Consider the following 16,961-nt stretch of genomic DNA (forward strand, 5'->3'; position numbering starts at 1 on the left):
GATGGAATAACTTTAACAACTAGGATTGAAAAGGACTGTTTTCAACTGTTCAGGGCAAAATATGAGCATTTTGCAGTTGATTCTGAATTTTTATTTTTATTTGCAAATCAGAAAAAAATGAAGCGGGCAAATCCGTTAACCAAGAAATTAAATTGGTGTGGCCTAAAAATAGTACAATAAAAGTCAGTGTGAAACTCCTTTTTGAAGAAAGAGGGAATGGTGACTGACACAGTACCATCACAGAACAACACTTCTAGATAAATGATTTATGTGCAGATTCTACATGAACTAGGTTGAGTGTTCTCAGAGATCAGGTCAATTGCAGTTGGACTGGTCCATTTGTTTGCCATGGGTGAACAAGCAAATTCTATATCAGTATTCTCACCTCACCGGTGAGGTGAGGTGAGGTGAGATTCTTGTTTTGTTATGAAAGATTATTATGTGCTTAGCAGTTTATTGAGTTCATAGCAGCTTGTGTGCGTTGCATCTTTGAACTGTCACCTTTAGGCTGAATATTGCTTAATATAATTATTCATTATGTCCTAGATCCATCTGTTTTATGATGTATTGAAGTCAGCTATATTTGACAATCACCTGAGTTGACCCTGTAGATGAGTCTGCCGTACGTGTTTCCTTGGGGGGGGTTTTCGGGGAAAATTACGTTCGTTCCAGGAATGACTAGAATGATATGAGCATTGTTAATTAAGAAGATTTAAAAGGAAGGACGAACCATGTAATGACAGTATGAAACGTCCCATTTTAGGTGTTAAATGTTTACACGAGCTTGTTCTTGACATTCTCCTTATATGATTTTGCTATCATCTATAACTTGATCATATCTATCAGTCTATAAGAGATGTGTACAAATTTTAGGTACAGGCACATGTGTAATGTTTAGGTACAGGTCTGGATCTGTACCTGTACCTCAGAATATAATTCCACAAATTGCAATTGTATGTATAGAGAAAGCTGGAATTACATGTATCACTCAGTTCTCATTAGTGTACGTATGCCACGGAAATGGCCCATAATAATTAATGTCTCAGGCCACACCAATTGAATTTCTTGGTTAACGGATTTTTCTAGAAAAATAATGGAGCGGGCAGGCGAAAAAAATAAAATAAAATAAAAACAGGCCTAGGCATCCTATTATGGCCCAAAATGGTACGATAGGAGCCATGAAGTCAACACACCAGGCTGGTTCAAAATTTAAACAATGAATTTTGAACTTTTAATGATACCATTGCATTGAAAGATGGAACAACTGTATACGTAACAACTAGGATGAAAAGGACTGTTTTCAACTGTTCAGGGCAAAATATGAGCATTTTGCAGTTGATTCTAAATTTTTATTTTTATTTGCAAATCAGAAAAAAATGAAGCGGGCGAATCCGTTAACCAAGAAATTAAATTGGTGTGGCCTCAGTGTGGGTTCTACATTGAAGTAGACTTTGACTATCCTACCATTGGCATGCATTTGGGTTGAATCAGAGTGATCTACGCTGGATAAGATCCCACCACAAATCCGCCAGTTTTCCAGTGATCCGGATTTATGACCCTGTTTATCGTCGAGAGTTGTAAAACGGAGAGTTGCCCCATTTCAGAAATGACCCATAGAGAGGTTGGGTCTAGTCTGGTAAACAGACGCGTCGTGGCTCCCAGGTGCTTAGTGCTGCATACCTAAACCCAATTTTAGGTTAAGGTCCATATTCAAGTCCAGAGGTTCATGTTGGAAACCTTGCAATGTTGTCTGGGGGAAACTTTGGCCACATAACATGGAGGCCGGTACTTGACGATGCCCGATGGCAATGTTTTCATTTCAAGAAAAGGGGTATGTGAAATGGTCTTTTATGGTAATAAGTCCGGACTCGGTTCTTGACTTTTAGGTTTTTTTGGACTTGAACCTAAACATTCTTACAAGTCCGCATCCAAGTGCAGTGAACCGGTATGCATCACTAAATGGGTGCTAAGACTAGCACGTCGGCAGAACCTACTGCACTTGCGCGAAATCCGTAATATATAATGTGCATAGCACTTTGACAGAACGTCCCATATAAGGTTGTATTCACGCATATAAGATCAAAACTCCGTCTGTAGTTTCCAAATGTTATGTCGGAAAAAATATGGTCTGCAAAAGGCAAAATTCTAATGCAACGTTGACCAAAAATCCAACGAAAACCGTGAAAAATCGGGGTTCCACGCAGGCGCAGTACGTTCTGACGACGTGCTGCTAAGACTGTGCCTGCACGCCAAGCCTTCCACCCAGCACACACTATAGGGGTTTCAATTCCACGACGACAGTAAGGCTCGATTTACACGTGCGTTGTTTATATGTGTTGGGTGTAAAACGACGCGAGCACGCGCGGGGCACCGCACTGCGCGTTTTGTACGACAGATTTTTTTATCGTGTAAACAACCAACGCCGCGCGTCATTTTTCTGTGGCATGTCCAGGAGGTGCCACAACAAAACCGCCGCGCGTCTCTGGCGGAGGTTGTTTACACGATTAAAAAATCTGTTGTACAAAACGCGCACGTGTAAATCGGGCCTAAATGAGTAATTAGAAAAGTCAGCTGAAAGATCAACTGCCAGTCTGAGAGCAAAGGCCTGTGCCGACAAACTGAAAGCCGAAATGCTCAAAGAAGCTGCAGCTGGCACATAGAGAGTGGTCTCCAGGCTAGGTGCCATTCAGTAGTTACACCATATCCACATCTAGGTTACAGCCACAGTACATGCATGAATCTTGCATGAAAAAGTGAGTCCTTAGGAAAATGGTATCAGAAGCTTGTCCGGAAAGTAGTTTCTCAAGATTATTGCTTAAACTGCAAAAAAAATGATTTTAGGATAGCTTTGAAGAAATCCCAACTTCACTGTTTTCACCAAATTTAGGCCAAGACCTACGTACATGTATACATGTGCCAAAAGGAATTACCCGGTATTCTAAATCTATTCGACAGTCACTGTCAGACATTGACAGGAAGAAAAACATTTTTACACACAACAGGCATGCCATTTCCTTGGGCTATTACTCTAAGATAATTCCTATAAACAGTTTTAAATGTTACGTAGAACCCTGAAGGGGTTGAGCTCAATAATATCACCACAGTGTCCTAGATCTCTACATGTTTGACAACCATTAAGTTTTAAGCCAAGGGCAAATTAAGCTTTAAGCCTAGCATTCCTGTATCACAACACTACAGGGACTGCATTTCAGAAATCGGATTGTTTGAGAACTACATATCAAGAGAAGACGTGGTCAACTTTGATATGCCCTGGCTAAATTTTTTTGGACATCACAGGCTAAAATGTTGCCTTTTCTTTATATTTTAAGCCAAGGGCAAATTAAGGTTTAAGCCTAGCATCCCTGTATCACAACACTACAGGGACTGCATTTCAAAAATCGGATTGTTTGAGAACTACATATCAAGAGAAGACGTGGTCAACTTTGACATGCTCTGGCTAAATTTGTTTGGACATCACAGGCTAGAATGTTGCCTTTCTCAATCACTCAATATTCAGTATGTCCTAAGAGTGTGCATAATTAAGCATGTAGATGTATATCTGATTGCTTCTAGTTCTATTAGTCATGAAACTGCCAAAAGCATGATTTGTGATGATAGCTATAATCCTTTTACCCATTTACACACATAACTTTGTGAGTAGCTGTAATTACTGTGACTCCCATCCTGTTAAACTGTGCATGCACTCTCACACATATTTCATAATAGGCATAGGACATACATATGGCTGATTATGAGAGATTGGCAAAGAGAGAGGGAGACAGAAAGAAGGGAAATCATGCTTTATTTTGCCATTGTGATCATTAGTAATTACTTGTAATTAAGACAATGATATAGAATCAAAAAGCGAAATGAAGATCTTTTTCATTAATTGTGTCAACGAGCCCCTCTGGACATTGTAAAAGAGCCTGTCATGAAGAACGTGGTGTTATATAATAGAGGGGCTCGAAATACTGGGTGCATGTGCACCTTAGTACACTCAAATTTGGAGCTATGCACCCAATTTTCTTTTGTGGGTGCACCAGTGCACCCAAATATTTTTATAGGACCTATGTAAAGATGTATAGTAGTATAAAGCATGTTCTTAAATTCTAAGTGTCATAAAAAATTTAATATTTTTATGACACTTAGTACTTTTCTTTAGAAATGAAACATAATTAGTGTTTGCTAGCATTCTACTTATTCTATTTTATATGGTGCACCCAAAAAACTTTTTGTGCACCCAATTTTTTAGGACCGTTGGGTGCACCAGTGCACCTATTCCCAAAAATGAATTTCAAGCCCTGTAATAGCAAAGTCAGGAATTATGCAGAAGAATGTAGTGTGTGGGCATTTGTTTTGTTGAACAATTGGAATTTGCCCCAGGCAGAAAGACTCTTTGGACAGACGTAACATGCCTATTGGTGCATTAGTTAGTAGAGCTTACACAGAGTGTGGCAAATTGAATGCTACTGGCCTATAGAGGATTACAGATTGTAAGGGAACATAGATGGCATGTGGCTATGTTGTTTGCCCATTTAGTATATCTCTGCACAGAGTTCAACAGTTCTAAACCCTACTGAGAGGGTGGGAATCAAACTCCTCACTTGCAGATGGTACAAAGGTACAGTCTTTGGTGCCAGGTCAGGGTACGGTTGGCTGAGAATCTATTTGTAGGTTGCAAAGCTAGAAAAAATCGGATGGCACCCAGGCTAAGGAACAGTATACTGACGAGTACTTTATATTACATTATATTTAACATCAAAGGCATCACAAGTCTCTTGTACGTTGAAACTGAGAAATACAATTTTGTCAAACTAACTAACCGGTAAGTCAGAGATTATATAGTATAGATATTGACACTCAATATGTGAAAAGAAATGCTATCTTATAGGTAATAACTTAAAATAAGATAATTGTTCTTGCTATGAAATATTCATGACCTAAGTCTATCTTACCATCAACAAGGCAGGATATTTTAGCGGTAATTATTAATGACTTGTCTAATGATTGTAAATACCATTCAGGCCACACAAATGTCGTGTATCTCATTTACTACTGGATACAACAAGAAAACAGCAAATTTATGATCAAGATTTATTTTCTTCAATATAAAACTTGAAAATTCCACATGTTTATACTTATTTATTTATGAAGATATACCACATTTGTGGAAGGATTGACATAACAAGTGACTATCACCTCTTCAAGATATCAAACCAGAGACCAGACTGTAAGGTTTGAACCACTCACACCGGGAAGGTCCCCTTCTCTTTTCGATATGTGCTGTGGGCTCTTAAACGTGCGTGGGGTGTGGCTCTCCCAAACACGGGACCTCCATTTAACGTCCTATCCGAGGGACGTCCCTATTAGCTAACTGAAGCTAGGTACTCATTTTCACCTGAGTGAAGTGAGGAAAGTCGTGTAAAGTGCCTTTCTCAAGGGCACAAGATCAGTAACATCGGTAGGATTCGAACCGGGACCTATTGGTCCTGAGCCGAACAGGCTACCTCTACGCCACATATATATGTACACGACCCCAACAAGACTTTAGAGACTGCATGATTGTGTATTAAGTTAAGCAAAACTATTCTTGTCCTTTAATGATGATTAGATTCATTGTGTTTGTTTTCACAATATTCTCAATCCAGGGTGTTCACAATATTAAGTACACATATTTCATTTCATTTTATTTATTTATCCAGGGGCAACATATTGCCAATGGCAGTATATTAGGCTAAATGATATTTAATCAGAATAAAAACTGTCAAGTATTATCTGTCAGTAATACCAAGTATTTAAAATCCAACAACTATATTTCCCCAAGCTTCATAAGTTGTTAACTTAGAGTATATTATGTAAATGAAATTACAGTTTGCCGCTAAGTAAAATAGAAATTAAAATCATGGGGTCCCATGGCTTAGTGGCAGAGTGCTCGACTCGGAAGCAAGAGGTCCCGGGTTTGAGTCCTGACATGCCACCGATCTTGTGCCCTTGGGAGAGGCACTTTACATGACTTTCCTCACTTTGCTCAGGTGAAAATGAGTACTAGTATTGCATTGTCCTGTGTTGGTGGCGGCATCAATATAAGTTGAAAAAACTTGAGTGTGCCAAGTTGAAAAAACTTGAGTGTGCCGTCACCACGTCTTGTGATTATATGTTGGAATATAAGAAAAAATAAATAAAAATCTTAGATGGTCCCTTTGAGTAACTTTTGCTTCTTCTGTTTCCACCTAGGCCTGTAGATGTGTCAAGATGGCTTCTTCTGCCATAGACTTCGATGCTGTACCGGACTCAATGGTTATTCCAGCTGAGTTGGAGGTCAAGCGATCGGGTGTATCTACAAAAAATGGTAAGAAATGTAGCATAAGTGATTCAAAGATTATGAGTTTCTTCTTCTTTGGCAGTTGGCAGTCTATTGTAGACTATCTGGTTCACGCCAAGGGTGAATCTTTTGTGACTCGAAAGTCTGGCCTTGGTTTTGTAGACCCAGCTGCATACACTGCATGTGTGCTGTGTAGTTAAAGGTGCAGTTTGTGCTGCAGCCTTTCGCAGTCTCCGTTTCTCCAAGTAACCTACTAGCCTCTACCCGGCACCGCGGATCGCTGGAAAAATAGTAGAAATTGGCCGAAATAAAGGGATAGTATACCAGAGAAGATCCAGGACCATAGAAGCTCCAATTTGCGACCCACGGATAATAGGGGGATTAATTTGATATCGTTTGAAGCTTGCGACCCCGCACAGGCTCCGTGGGTCGCAAATTGAAGCTTCTATGGCCCTGGATCTTCTCTGGTATACTATCCCTTTATTTCGGCCAATTTCTACTATTTTTCCAGCGATCCGCGGTGCCTGGTAGAGGCTAGTAACGTACATAATATACATGTAATTGTCTCGTAATTTCTCATTAATACTAACTAGTTTCCTTTGGAATTTGCTGTTTTTTTACCATTTTCCTAGACTTCCTGTTGACTGAGCCAACACTGAGTCACACTTTTATTTTTATTAGTAATCCTTACTCATTTTGATTGATAGAGTGTTCTAAGCTTTAGTGTTTGCGCACATATTTAAAGTAGTTGAGTGTGACTCTTTTTTTTTATACATTTTACAGGAGTGTGGTGCAAACGGAGCATTCCTAAAGGAGTGAAGTATGGACCTTTCAAAGGGGAGAAGAAGAAGAAGTCTCAAGTCACAAATCCTGACTACATGTGGGAGGTGTGTGTGTTTTTTATTCTTCACTGGGCTCTGTATTTTCAACCAATCTATTCAATCAAACAAAATTGTACACTAGCAGGAAATGCGTGCTTGAATTGTGTATTTGATTTTTACAATTGGTTAAGATAACGAAACAAGACAAGTACACAGAAGCACACTACATGTATATACAAGTATGTACAAACACCATACAATCTACAACAGGAAATAGCAGACATGGGTTTTTAAATATCAACCATTAGGCCACACAAATTTAATGTCTTGGTTAACAGATTCGCCCGCTTCATTTTTTTCTGATTTGCAAATTAAAATAAAAATTCAGAATCAACTGCAAAATGCTCAATGGCATATTTTGCCCTGAACAGTTGAAAACAGTCCTTTTCATCCTAGTAGTTGTTACAGTTATTCCATGTTTCAATGCAATGGTATCATTAAAACAATAAAAGTTCAAAATTCATTGTTTAAATTTTGAACCAGCCTGGTGTGTTGACTTCATGGCTCCTATCGTACCATTTTGGGCCATAATAGGATGCCTAGGCCTGTTTTTATTTATTTATTTTTTTTGCCCGCCCGCTCCATTATTTTTCTAGAAAAATCCGTTAACCAAGAAATTAAATTGGTATGGCCTTATCACTGTATCTGCAGTTGTAAACATAACTCTTATTGATCTCAGTACATCTATGTCTACAAATGTATCCAGCCTGAGTACCCTTCAAATGTAAATCAGCTACTCTCACAAATGTTGGGTGATCTTAGAGTGAATCTTGAAGTGATCTTAATCATTTGCGCAGTGTATTTGTGAACGGTTTTCTGTCAATAGGAGTCTCAGCAACTTAATTGTACCATTGCTAATTGCTTTGCTCAAGAAATGACCTTGACCTTCAGAAACCATCTCCATGCCATTCATACTTAAGATTCCATAAAAGGGCTTTTAAGAATAATCTAGAAGAAATCTTGGGGTCATCTTGCAATGATAAGCATTCAGGTGAGGCCACACCAACTTATTTCCAGTTCTCAAACATTTTAAGGGGAAATGATAGCACATCTACATCATAATAGCAGGGGGAAACTAGGAATAGTTGAATATCACTAGTTGATTGGTTGAATATCACTCAGTGCATCAAGGCATAACCCTGTTCATCAGGCTTTGTTTTTACCAGGTTTCTGTAGTTAAGCATCTTTGAAAAAAAATCCTCCAACCAAATTAAATTGGTGTGGCCCAATAAAACAACCTTCAGCCTACTAAGGTAGCCATTTGGCATCAAATTTGTCTTGGCTATATATTTATCAGGGTAAGGTAATACATATATTTAGTAGCAGGAAGAAGGCTCAGCTCATTCAGAAGTTTTCTCTCTCAGATCCGTACAGGAAAAGGCTGGTTCTGTGTGGATGCCTCCGACCCTACCAAGGGCAACTGGATGCGTTATGTGAACAGTGCCCGGTACTTCGAGGAACAAAACATTGTAGCCCTTCAGCAGCACCAGAGAATCTACTACAAAACCATCAAGGTAAGGGCATGCCCATGTACTAAGTTTGTTATGCACCAGATGGTGCATAGGGTGGTGCCATCTCTTGTTCTATAGCCCTTGGGCCACACAGTTCTACAAGCACTAGTATAGCAGAGGGATACTACTGGTCCACTGGTAATGGTGTGTGCTCAAGTACCATACTCGAAATTCCCAATTGCTAAGAAGAGAAAGTAGTATGTACCCGTTTAAGTCTTTGGAAATTTCTCTTGATATGTAGTACTGTTCTTTTGCATAGGGCGGTGCCATCTCCTGTTCTATAGCCCTGGGCCACACAGTTGTACAAGCACTATAGCAGGAGGCTACTAGTAGTCCACTGGTAGTGCGTGCTCAAATACTGTACTCTAAATTCCCAAATGCTAAGTGCTAAGAAGAGAAAGCATTATGTACCTGTTGAAGTCTTAGGCATGACTCAGTGAGGATAAACATTATAAAGCAAGATAGGATTTTCAAGTTATGTTTAATTATATAAGGTAAGAGGCTGTCTGCTATTGTCTATCAAAACATGATGCACTGCTCTTATTGCAACACATTAGCCCCTAATTATACAATGTAAGTCTAAGTCTGCTATTGTATAATCTTATTTGATATGATATACCTGTATATAGCTACAAACATTGCATGTTACTGTTGTCAAGTAATCTCAATGGATATGTGTGTGGTTATTCCATGCTAACAGGAGATCAAGCCAGGAGAAGAGCTGTTGTGTTGGTTCAACTCATCCGATACAGCACAACAGGAACTGGCAATGGAACACGCTGGAAAACCAAAAGCAAAGAAGAAGTCCAAATCTTCAAAGATATTCGGTAAGTCTTCTTTGAATAGGTTTGAAGACATGAGTGATTGTTAATGTTATATGGACATAAAATAGGTGAATTCCAACTTTCTCAGTATTTTATGATATTTGTTTGCTTGTTTGTTTGTGCCATGATGCATTTTTACATTAAGTGTACATGCTATAGCTAAGTTTTCTGTACCTTTTATAGGAAAAGTAGTTAAGAAGAGGAAAGGAAAGCAAGGGAAGGCTGGGAAAGCATCAGTGACCGAAAACAAGTCCTCCAGCTCACAGGAGGACCTTACTGCTGACACAAGCATTGAGGAAACAACCCTCGACGAGAGTGAAGCCAAAACAGACGACGACTCCCAAGAGGCCGATACTGGCACAGAGTTATCTGAAGAAACAGCTGAGGACACGTCTATGGAGCAGGAGTCAGAGACTCCGGATGAAGACGACCTACCTATAGCATCGCTACGGAAGCAGCAGCAGGAAACGCCTGGGAAGAAGCAGGAGGAAGAAGAAACATCAGACGACGAGAAACTCGTGATTGACGAGGAAAGCAGCAGTGTTGCAAAAGGCGATGAAAGTGGGAAGGGCAGTAGTGATCCTGCTAAACAAGTCGTGCCCAAACCTTTCCCTTGCACGCAGTGTGGGAGGAACTTCTCCACCAAGCAGGGCCTGGAGAGGCACCTGCGGACCCACTCCGGGGAGAAGCCATACAAGTGCGGGCACTGCGGGAAGCAGTTCACCACCTCCACGAACATGCGTCGCCACGAGCGCCTGCACACGGGAGACAAGCCGCACGTGTGTCAGGAGTGCGACCACGCCTTCATACAAAAGGGAGACCTGAAGAAGCACATGATGTCTCAGCACGGCAAATGGGAGGCAGACAGTGTAGGCGAGTCTGAAAAGGATAGCCGGGAAAATGGCTCCAGTCCTCAGAGTACTCTCTGTCTGAAGAAGAGCGAAGAGAATCCAGAAAGCGTCAAGGAGCCTACGCCAACAAAAGACGGCCAAAGTGACGCAGAGAAGGAACCCAAAGAAGACACTTCATTGGACATAACACCAGAGGCTGTCAGTGATGCTGACAAACAAGATCTTGATGAGGAGAATGAGATGGAAGGAGAAGAAGAAGGGAAAACGGGGAAATTTGTATGTGAAATCTGCAACAAGCGGTTCACCAAGCACCCCAACATGACTCGCCATAGAAAGCTAGCCCACGAGAGGGACCAGATCATCCGGAAGAAGAAGATACTCGTGGAGGATCTGTTGGAGGAGGGGGAGAGACCGAAGAAGAGGAAGAGAGTTGGGCAGGGGGATTCTCCCAGGAGTCGGTCCAGTACACCCGGCGCTCACCCAGGAAAGGGCGAGGATGCTGCACAGTACCTGGACGGGAGGCTGGAACAGAAGGAGCATCACCACATCGGAAAGCTGTCCCCCAAGCGGATTGTTGATGGCAGTTCATCAAAGAAAAAGAGTCCAGTTCGGTCTGGACATACAGTGAAGATCCACGTTCCTCGTGCCGTCAGGCCGCCAACAGGAACCCCCGATCGTGGCCCTAGGCACATGAAGTCACCCGGCATGGTCCCTGGAGCCGTCAGTCCGTACACACAGGGCAGCTCTCGGCAAGGTGCCGCCGCAGTGCAGATCACATCCCCCCCGTACGGCAGTCCCCAGTACATGTCAGGGAAAGGGAGGAGGATGCTGGAGCCACCGCCGGCTCACTCCGGCCCGCTGGTGCCGCCTCACCAATCCAGCAGCAACAGGAGAACTGACAGTCCGCCGCTCCGATCCCCTCCTGCTAAGCAGTCGCAGGGCCAGAGAGACCCGCAACTTTCCCACATGCACCACCCAGAGCCACGCGGGAGAGGTCGGGCACCGCCAAACGTAGTTGTTGGGGACCAGCAGTTGTCTCCGATGCATCGCCAAAAACAGCGTCCAAGAGGGCCCGCACCGCCCAACGTAGTGATGGCACAGAGGGCCAGTTTCCTGGCCAGGGGGGCGGCGGCTGGGGCCGGTCCGAGGAAAAGGGTTCCCTCTGTGCAGGCCAGGAACGTTGCTGCACCGCAGCAAGAGCAACCAAAACACACCGCCTCCCGGACTCCCACGATCGCACAAGTTGCCAAACACTCCCCAGCTCTCCAGAAGATGTACGCTGCCTCATTTCCGGACAGGATGGTCAGCACCTCTCAGAACATCCGTTCGCAGCAGCTCAGTTACCTGGCTAGCCGGGCAGGAACTGTCCACTATGGCTCAAATGCCCAAGGCCCATTTGGTCTGTCCGCGCCAACTTTGCAACAGTTTCAGTCTTCCCCATCACATCAGCATTCTAGTAGCAGTCAAGGTGCAAAGATGCCAAGTGCAGCATGGTCAAAGGGCAAGTCTTTGTCAAGGGAAAGCCAACCCCACAGGGTAAAATCCAGTCCTGAGCTTTATTCTCACATGGTTGACAGTGATCAGCCGTTGGATCTGTCGGCACCGTTGAAGAAGATGGTTAAAGAAGAGCTGGTGTTTACAGACGACGGTGTCCTGGATCTCAGCGGGAAGAAACAGGCGGATACGCAGCCTGCCCACGCCGCAAAACAACAGTCTCCTCCTGGTGTAGGTTTGTCCGATCCCAACGCTGTGGCTTCGTACATCAGCAGAGTGCCGCAGTATATAGAGAAGGCCTCCACCTACGTCTCCGGTTCCAGCCCTGCGAATTCTGCTGCGGGCCGTGGCGCCAGCCCGACGTTCGGCCTGGGAAACCTGTTCAAGTGTAACGTGTGCCACATGCCGTTCAAGTCCATGAAGGACATGAACCAGCACGTGTCGGCACACGCCAAGGAGTGGCCCTTCAAGTGCGAGTTCTGCATCCAGCTCTTCAAGGTCTCCTCCGAGCTGTCCCAGCACCGCGCGTCTCTTCACGGCGTCAGCAAAACGTTCATGTGCTCCTTGTGTAACCGCGAGTTCGGTTTCCTTGGCAACCTGCAGAACCACCAGAGGGACGTCCATCCCAACATGCCTTGCAGCTACACCGTGCTCCAGCCCGGCGCCCTGCGCCCACAAAACTTCACCGACCCGAGCAAGTCCACTCCCAAGAAAGAGGAGCTGAAGCGCCAAACTGAGTTCGGTTCCCTCATGCAGTCTCCGAAGAAGGACCAACTGGACGGGAAGGGGAAGATCTCCCCGATCAAGCCGGTGGACACGTCGCAGGACATCAAGAGGAACTTTGCGGGATATGCCATGAACATCATCAACCCTGAGAACCCCTTCAACAGGCCGCCGCAGCTGCAGACATCAGTGTACAACAGCGCCATCAAGTGCACCAAATGTGGGGCCACGTTCGAGAGCATGCCAAACCTACACATGCACATCATTGGTGAGTAGTGTGGTCTTCAAACATTTATTTGCTAGTACTACAGCTGCAGTATTTTCATTGTGAGGTGCTGTTAGAACTTAAGAATGTTGTACATGTAGGCATGCTTTTGTAGTATATGGGCCGGGCACTGTAGAAAAATGATTGATTGATTGAATTATTGATTTATTGTCTTCACTTTATTTGCATATCAATCAATAGGTTGTGCTTATGAACCTGCATTTCCCCTCTCGTCTCTCAGTCACTGACGAAAGCTAGTGGATACTAGCTGAAACGTCTGATGTTTTCAAAATCATATCCAGTTGCTTGAGTAACTGCTTTTTGGCGTATTGATTGATTGATTGGTTGATTGATTGGTTGATTAATTGATTGATTTATTGTTGATTACTTGAGGAAATGGTGAGACTTCTATGTCTTGACTGTCATTGAACCTTAATTGTGCAGGAAGAAGCCACTGCAACTGGGTAGACTGCTATCAAATTAAATCTGTCAAACATATACATGTACTGTACTGTAAGTTGGCAAATAACATTGGTCACATGTATGTTATCACCAAGAGTTACAGGACTGGTACATCTGTGTATGTTCCGTTTGTGTAGATTGTGCAGAAGGTAGTCTGACATTCACACGATTGTTTATGAATAATTAACCGAGTCTTAAAAACATATAGTATCACCAAGAGTTGCAGGACCTGGTACATCTGCATGTGTTCTGTTTGTCTAGATTGTGCAGAAGGTAAGAAGAGCTCTCCTGGTCCCAGCCCAGCCAAGAAAGGCTCCCCAAACAAGGCTGCCCAGGGAAGCCTGGTCAAGAAGCTGGGAGGGCCTCGCAAGCTGACTGACGGAGAGATGGCGGCGATCAAGATCAAGAAGAAGGCCAAGAACCTCAGCACCATGAACCAGAAGAGAAAGAAGGCTCAGCAGTTTCAGGTGAAAATTAATTAATTTATGAAGACCTTCATTGTACAAAAATACCCACTGGGTTAAGTACAAAGGAATCGCTTGTATATTTATACATATACATCTAATATTATACATGGTCAGGGGCCGTGGCATAATAGCAACTCAGAGTGCTCAACTCAGAACCAAGAGGTCCCAGGTTTGATTCCTGACATGCCACCATTCTTGTTCCCCAGGGAAAGGCACTTTTACAAGACTTTCCTCACTTAACTCCAGTAAAAATGAGTAATGTCTGTCTTAGATTTGTTCTATGTGTGGGACACAACTCAAGCAACAGCTGCCTTAAATTGTTCCACATGTATATTTCAATAAATCAAATCAAATCAAATCAATTACTGTTACCAGCGTGCAAAATACCTGGTTGCCCAGTTGCCTTGGGCAACCAAACTTTACTTGGGGCAACCTATTTTTGAACCTAGGTAGCCCAGTGTGCTACCTGAATTTTAAGAATGCCCCCCCCCCATCATACCCACTTGGCTTGCACCACTGTATCCGGCAGATGCTTTTTAATTTTAGGTATTAATGGCTATTACTAGTATCAGTTAGCTAAAGGCTGTTAGAAATATTGTCAAAGGCTTATGCATGTAACATTACTTAATTTGAGGAAAGTAGTAACTTATCGGTGGGGCAACCTAAAATTCGCAACCTAATTTTGCCGTAGGTTGCCCAGTTTTTCAAAAAAGTATATTGTATACTGCTGTTACAGATTTCCTGTGACCCTAAGAAGTACACGGGGCGTCGCCGCCTGGCTACGGAGATGCTGGACCTGCACAAGTCTTTTTATTGAAGCATTACTTGTAACATTGCAGATCATCATGATGCATTATGAATACTTCCCGGGGGATTTTAATGTGAGAATTTTTGTTAACGACTGTTACAGATCTCCTATGACCCTAAGAAGTACACGGGCCGTCGCCGCCTGGCTACTGAGATGCTGGACCTGCACAAGTGCCCCGGCTGCCAGAAGAACTTCAGCCACTTCAGCAACCTGCAGCGCCACCTGCTGGTGTGCCCGGGGAAGGACAAGATCGACAAGGACGTCTTAGACGCTCACCTGGGCGCCTTGAAGGAAGACGAGAAATCCAGGGAGCTTAAGGTGATCCCGCTCAACAAATTAATTCAATATTTTGCCTATCATTCATGAAAAGCATGCTAGATTTTTGTATGTTTAATGTTTAGATGAATTTACACCTTTTCGAATTACCTTAGACCAACTCTGAAGTATACATTCAAACCAACAGACTGTACAGCTCTTTTCAGTTATTTTTCTCCACTACATTATTTTTCACTACCCTATATTTCTGCTATGTTGATTCAAATCTCTCAGCTCTCTGTCCGGTTTATTGTCTGTTGTTCCCCATAGCTGAGGGTTAGACTTGCACTCTGATGCTGGGGCTTGATGGTAGCTCGCCAAATTTCAAATGAATAAAGAAAAATGTAAAGATACAGTAACTATAATTGTACCGGTATGTACCTTCCCCCAAACAACAATTTTTCTTTGAAGAAGCCTCTCTGTACATACAAACCCTCCCCAATAGATAAACCCCTGACCTAATTATCTGCCATCTACCTTTTCCAGGAACAGCACATGTGCTCCAACTGCAAGAGGTCGTTCACCTACCTGGCCAGCCTGCGGAAGCACCAGCAGTCATGTGACAAGAAGTTTGCGGCAGCTGCCGAGGGGAGGGCCGACGCAGCCAACCCCGGCGCTCTCCCACCTCTGAAGAAGAAGAGAAGCAAAGGCAGAAAGCCGGCACCAGTAGAAGGACAGACTACAGAAGACTCAATGTTGGAAACAACAGAAACAGAGGACACCGGGTTAGAGGAATACGGTGACACCTCCGAAGAAGGCGGCGTTCCTCCTATGAAAAAGAAGCGAGTGATCGGCTGGAAGGGTGGAAGGAGAAAGAAAAGGAACTTCTGGTGGAAGAAGAAGCGTTCGCAGATGAAAGAAGACGGTACGGAGGAGGGTGACGTCCAAGGAAATGGCGAAAGCTCCCAAATCCTCAACATCATGAGGTCCATGAGCGACGAGCTGCAAAGCCCCACTGAGCCACCAGAGGGCGCTAATTTTGGAAACGGAGGAGAACTGTTGGCACAGGGGGAGGAGGAAGCAGGAATGGCAGGGCAAGGGCCTGGGGGTGACTACAATGAGGAGATGAAGGTTTTTGACGCCATCGAAGGGATTGCAAAGAAAGTAAGCGGAGGAAAAGAACCGTCTAGTAAAGGAGCCGCAGGGAAAAACAACGGAGAAAATAATAGTAACAATAACAACAACAACGCCAGAGGAAAACCGGGCGGTGAGGACCAACGTGCCTTCTGCGTCCGCTGCTAAGGCCGAGGTGGGTCAGGGTGACGGCGCGAAGCCCTCAACCAGTCAGGGACCGTTTATCTGCGGAGACTGCGGGTCAGAATTCCGCGCGAAATGCCACCTGGTACGGCATAGCAGCGTTCACATGAACAGGCCCTACAAGTGTAAGATATGTCACCATTCGTTCGCAGCGCAGCACAACTTCGACAACCACATGAGACTGCGCCACAAGAACACCACAGCCAAGGTGGATAAGTCTTAGTCACAAACAGTGTATAAAACTTCTCACATAATTATGACCACGGACCAAAACTTGATCATTCTCAGGAATGAGTAAGAATCATTTTCATCTTCTACTTAGTTATTGTTTGAAAGGAAACAACCACTGATGGTCTTCTCTCACCAACATTTAAAAAGAATGTTCAGTTTCAAATAGCATATATACTACCTGATGAAGTTTTTTCACAGAACTATGTGTACTTATGATTGTTTGATGTTTTGTTCTCTATTTATTTCACTAGAGCAATTACAAATGATTTTCAGGTTAATTTATTACATGTATTGTGGAAATTTCACCTTCACTTTTGGTTTTGAATACCAAATATATTAGTCTAAGGCCACACCAATTTAATTTGTTGGTTCTCGGATTCGCCTCTTCATTTTTTTCTGATTTGCAAAAAAAAAAAAAAAGATTCTGGTCCTGAATCAACTGAAAAATGCTCATGTTTTGCCCCCAACAGTTGAGGAAAGTCATTTTCTTCCTAGTTATTACAGTGTTCCCATCTATCATTGCAGTGGTTTGATTAAAAGTTCAAAATTC

General features: G+C 43.2%; 1 protein-coding gene across 1 annotated transcript in view; it reads left to right on the top strand.

Annotated features, from left to right (window-relative positions):
- The window catches only part of LOC109480000 (PR domain zinc finger protein 2-like), a 24,643-nt gene extending 7,892 nt beyond the window's left edge, over window positions 1-16,751 (top strand). Inside the window, 9 exon segments of the mRNA XM_019782107.1 lie at window positions 6,235-6,349; window positions 7,106-7,209; window positions 8,568-8,717; window positions 9,415-9,541; window positions 9,722-12,874; window positions 13,595-13,800; window positions 14,711-14,926; window positions 15,410-16,120; window positions 16,122-16,751. Of these exon segments, the coding sequence (XP_019637666.1) occupies window positions 6,235-6,349; window positions 7,106-7,209; window positions 8,568-8,717; window positions 9,415-9,541; window positions 9,722-12,874; window positions 13,595-13,800; window positions 14,711-14,926; window positions 15,410-16,120; window positions 16,122-16,403 (5,064 nt within the window). The 3' untranslated portion in view covers window positions 16,404-16,751.
- Window positions 16,752-16,961: the final 210 nt, after the last annotated feature.

The sequence above is a fragment of the Branchiostoma belcheri genome, unplaced genomic scaffold (assembly GCF_001625305.1).
Source record: "Branchiostoma belcheri isolate BF01 breed outbred unplaced genomic scaffold, Haploidv18h27 scaffold5, whole genome shotgun sequence".
NCBI lineage: Eukaryota > Metazoa > Chordata > Leptocardii > Amphioxiformes > Branchiostomatidae > Branchiostoma > Branchiostoma belcheri.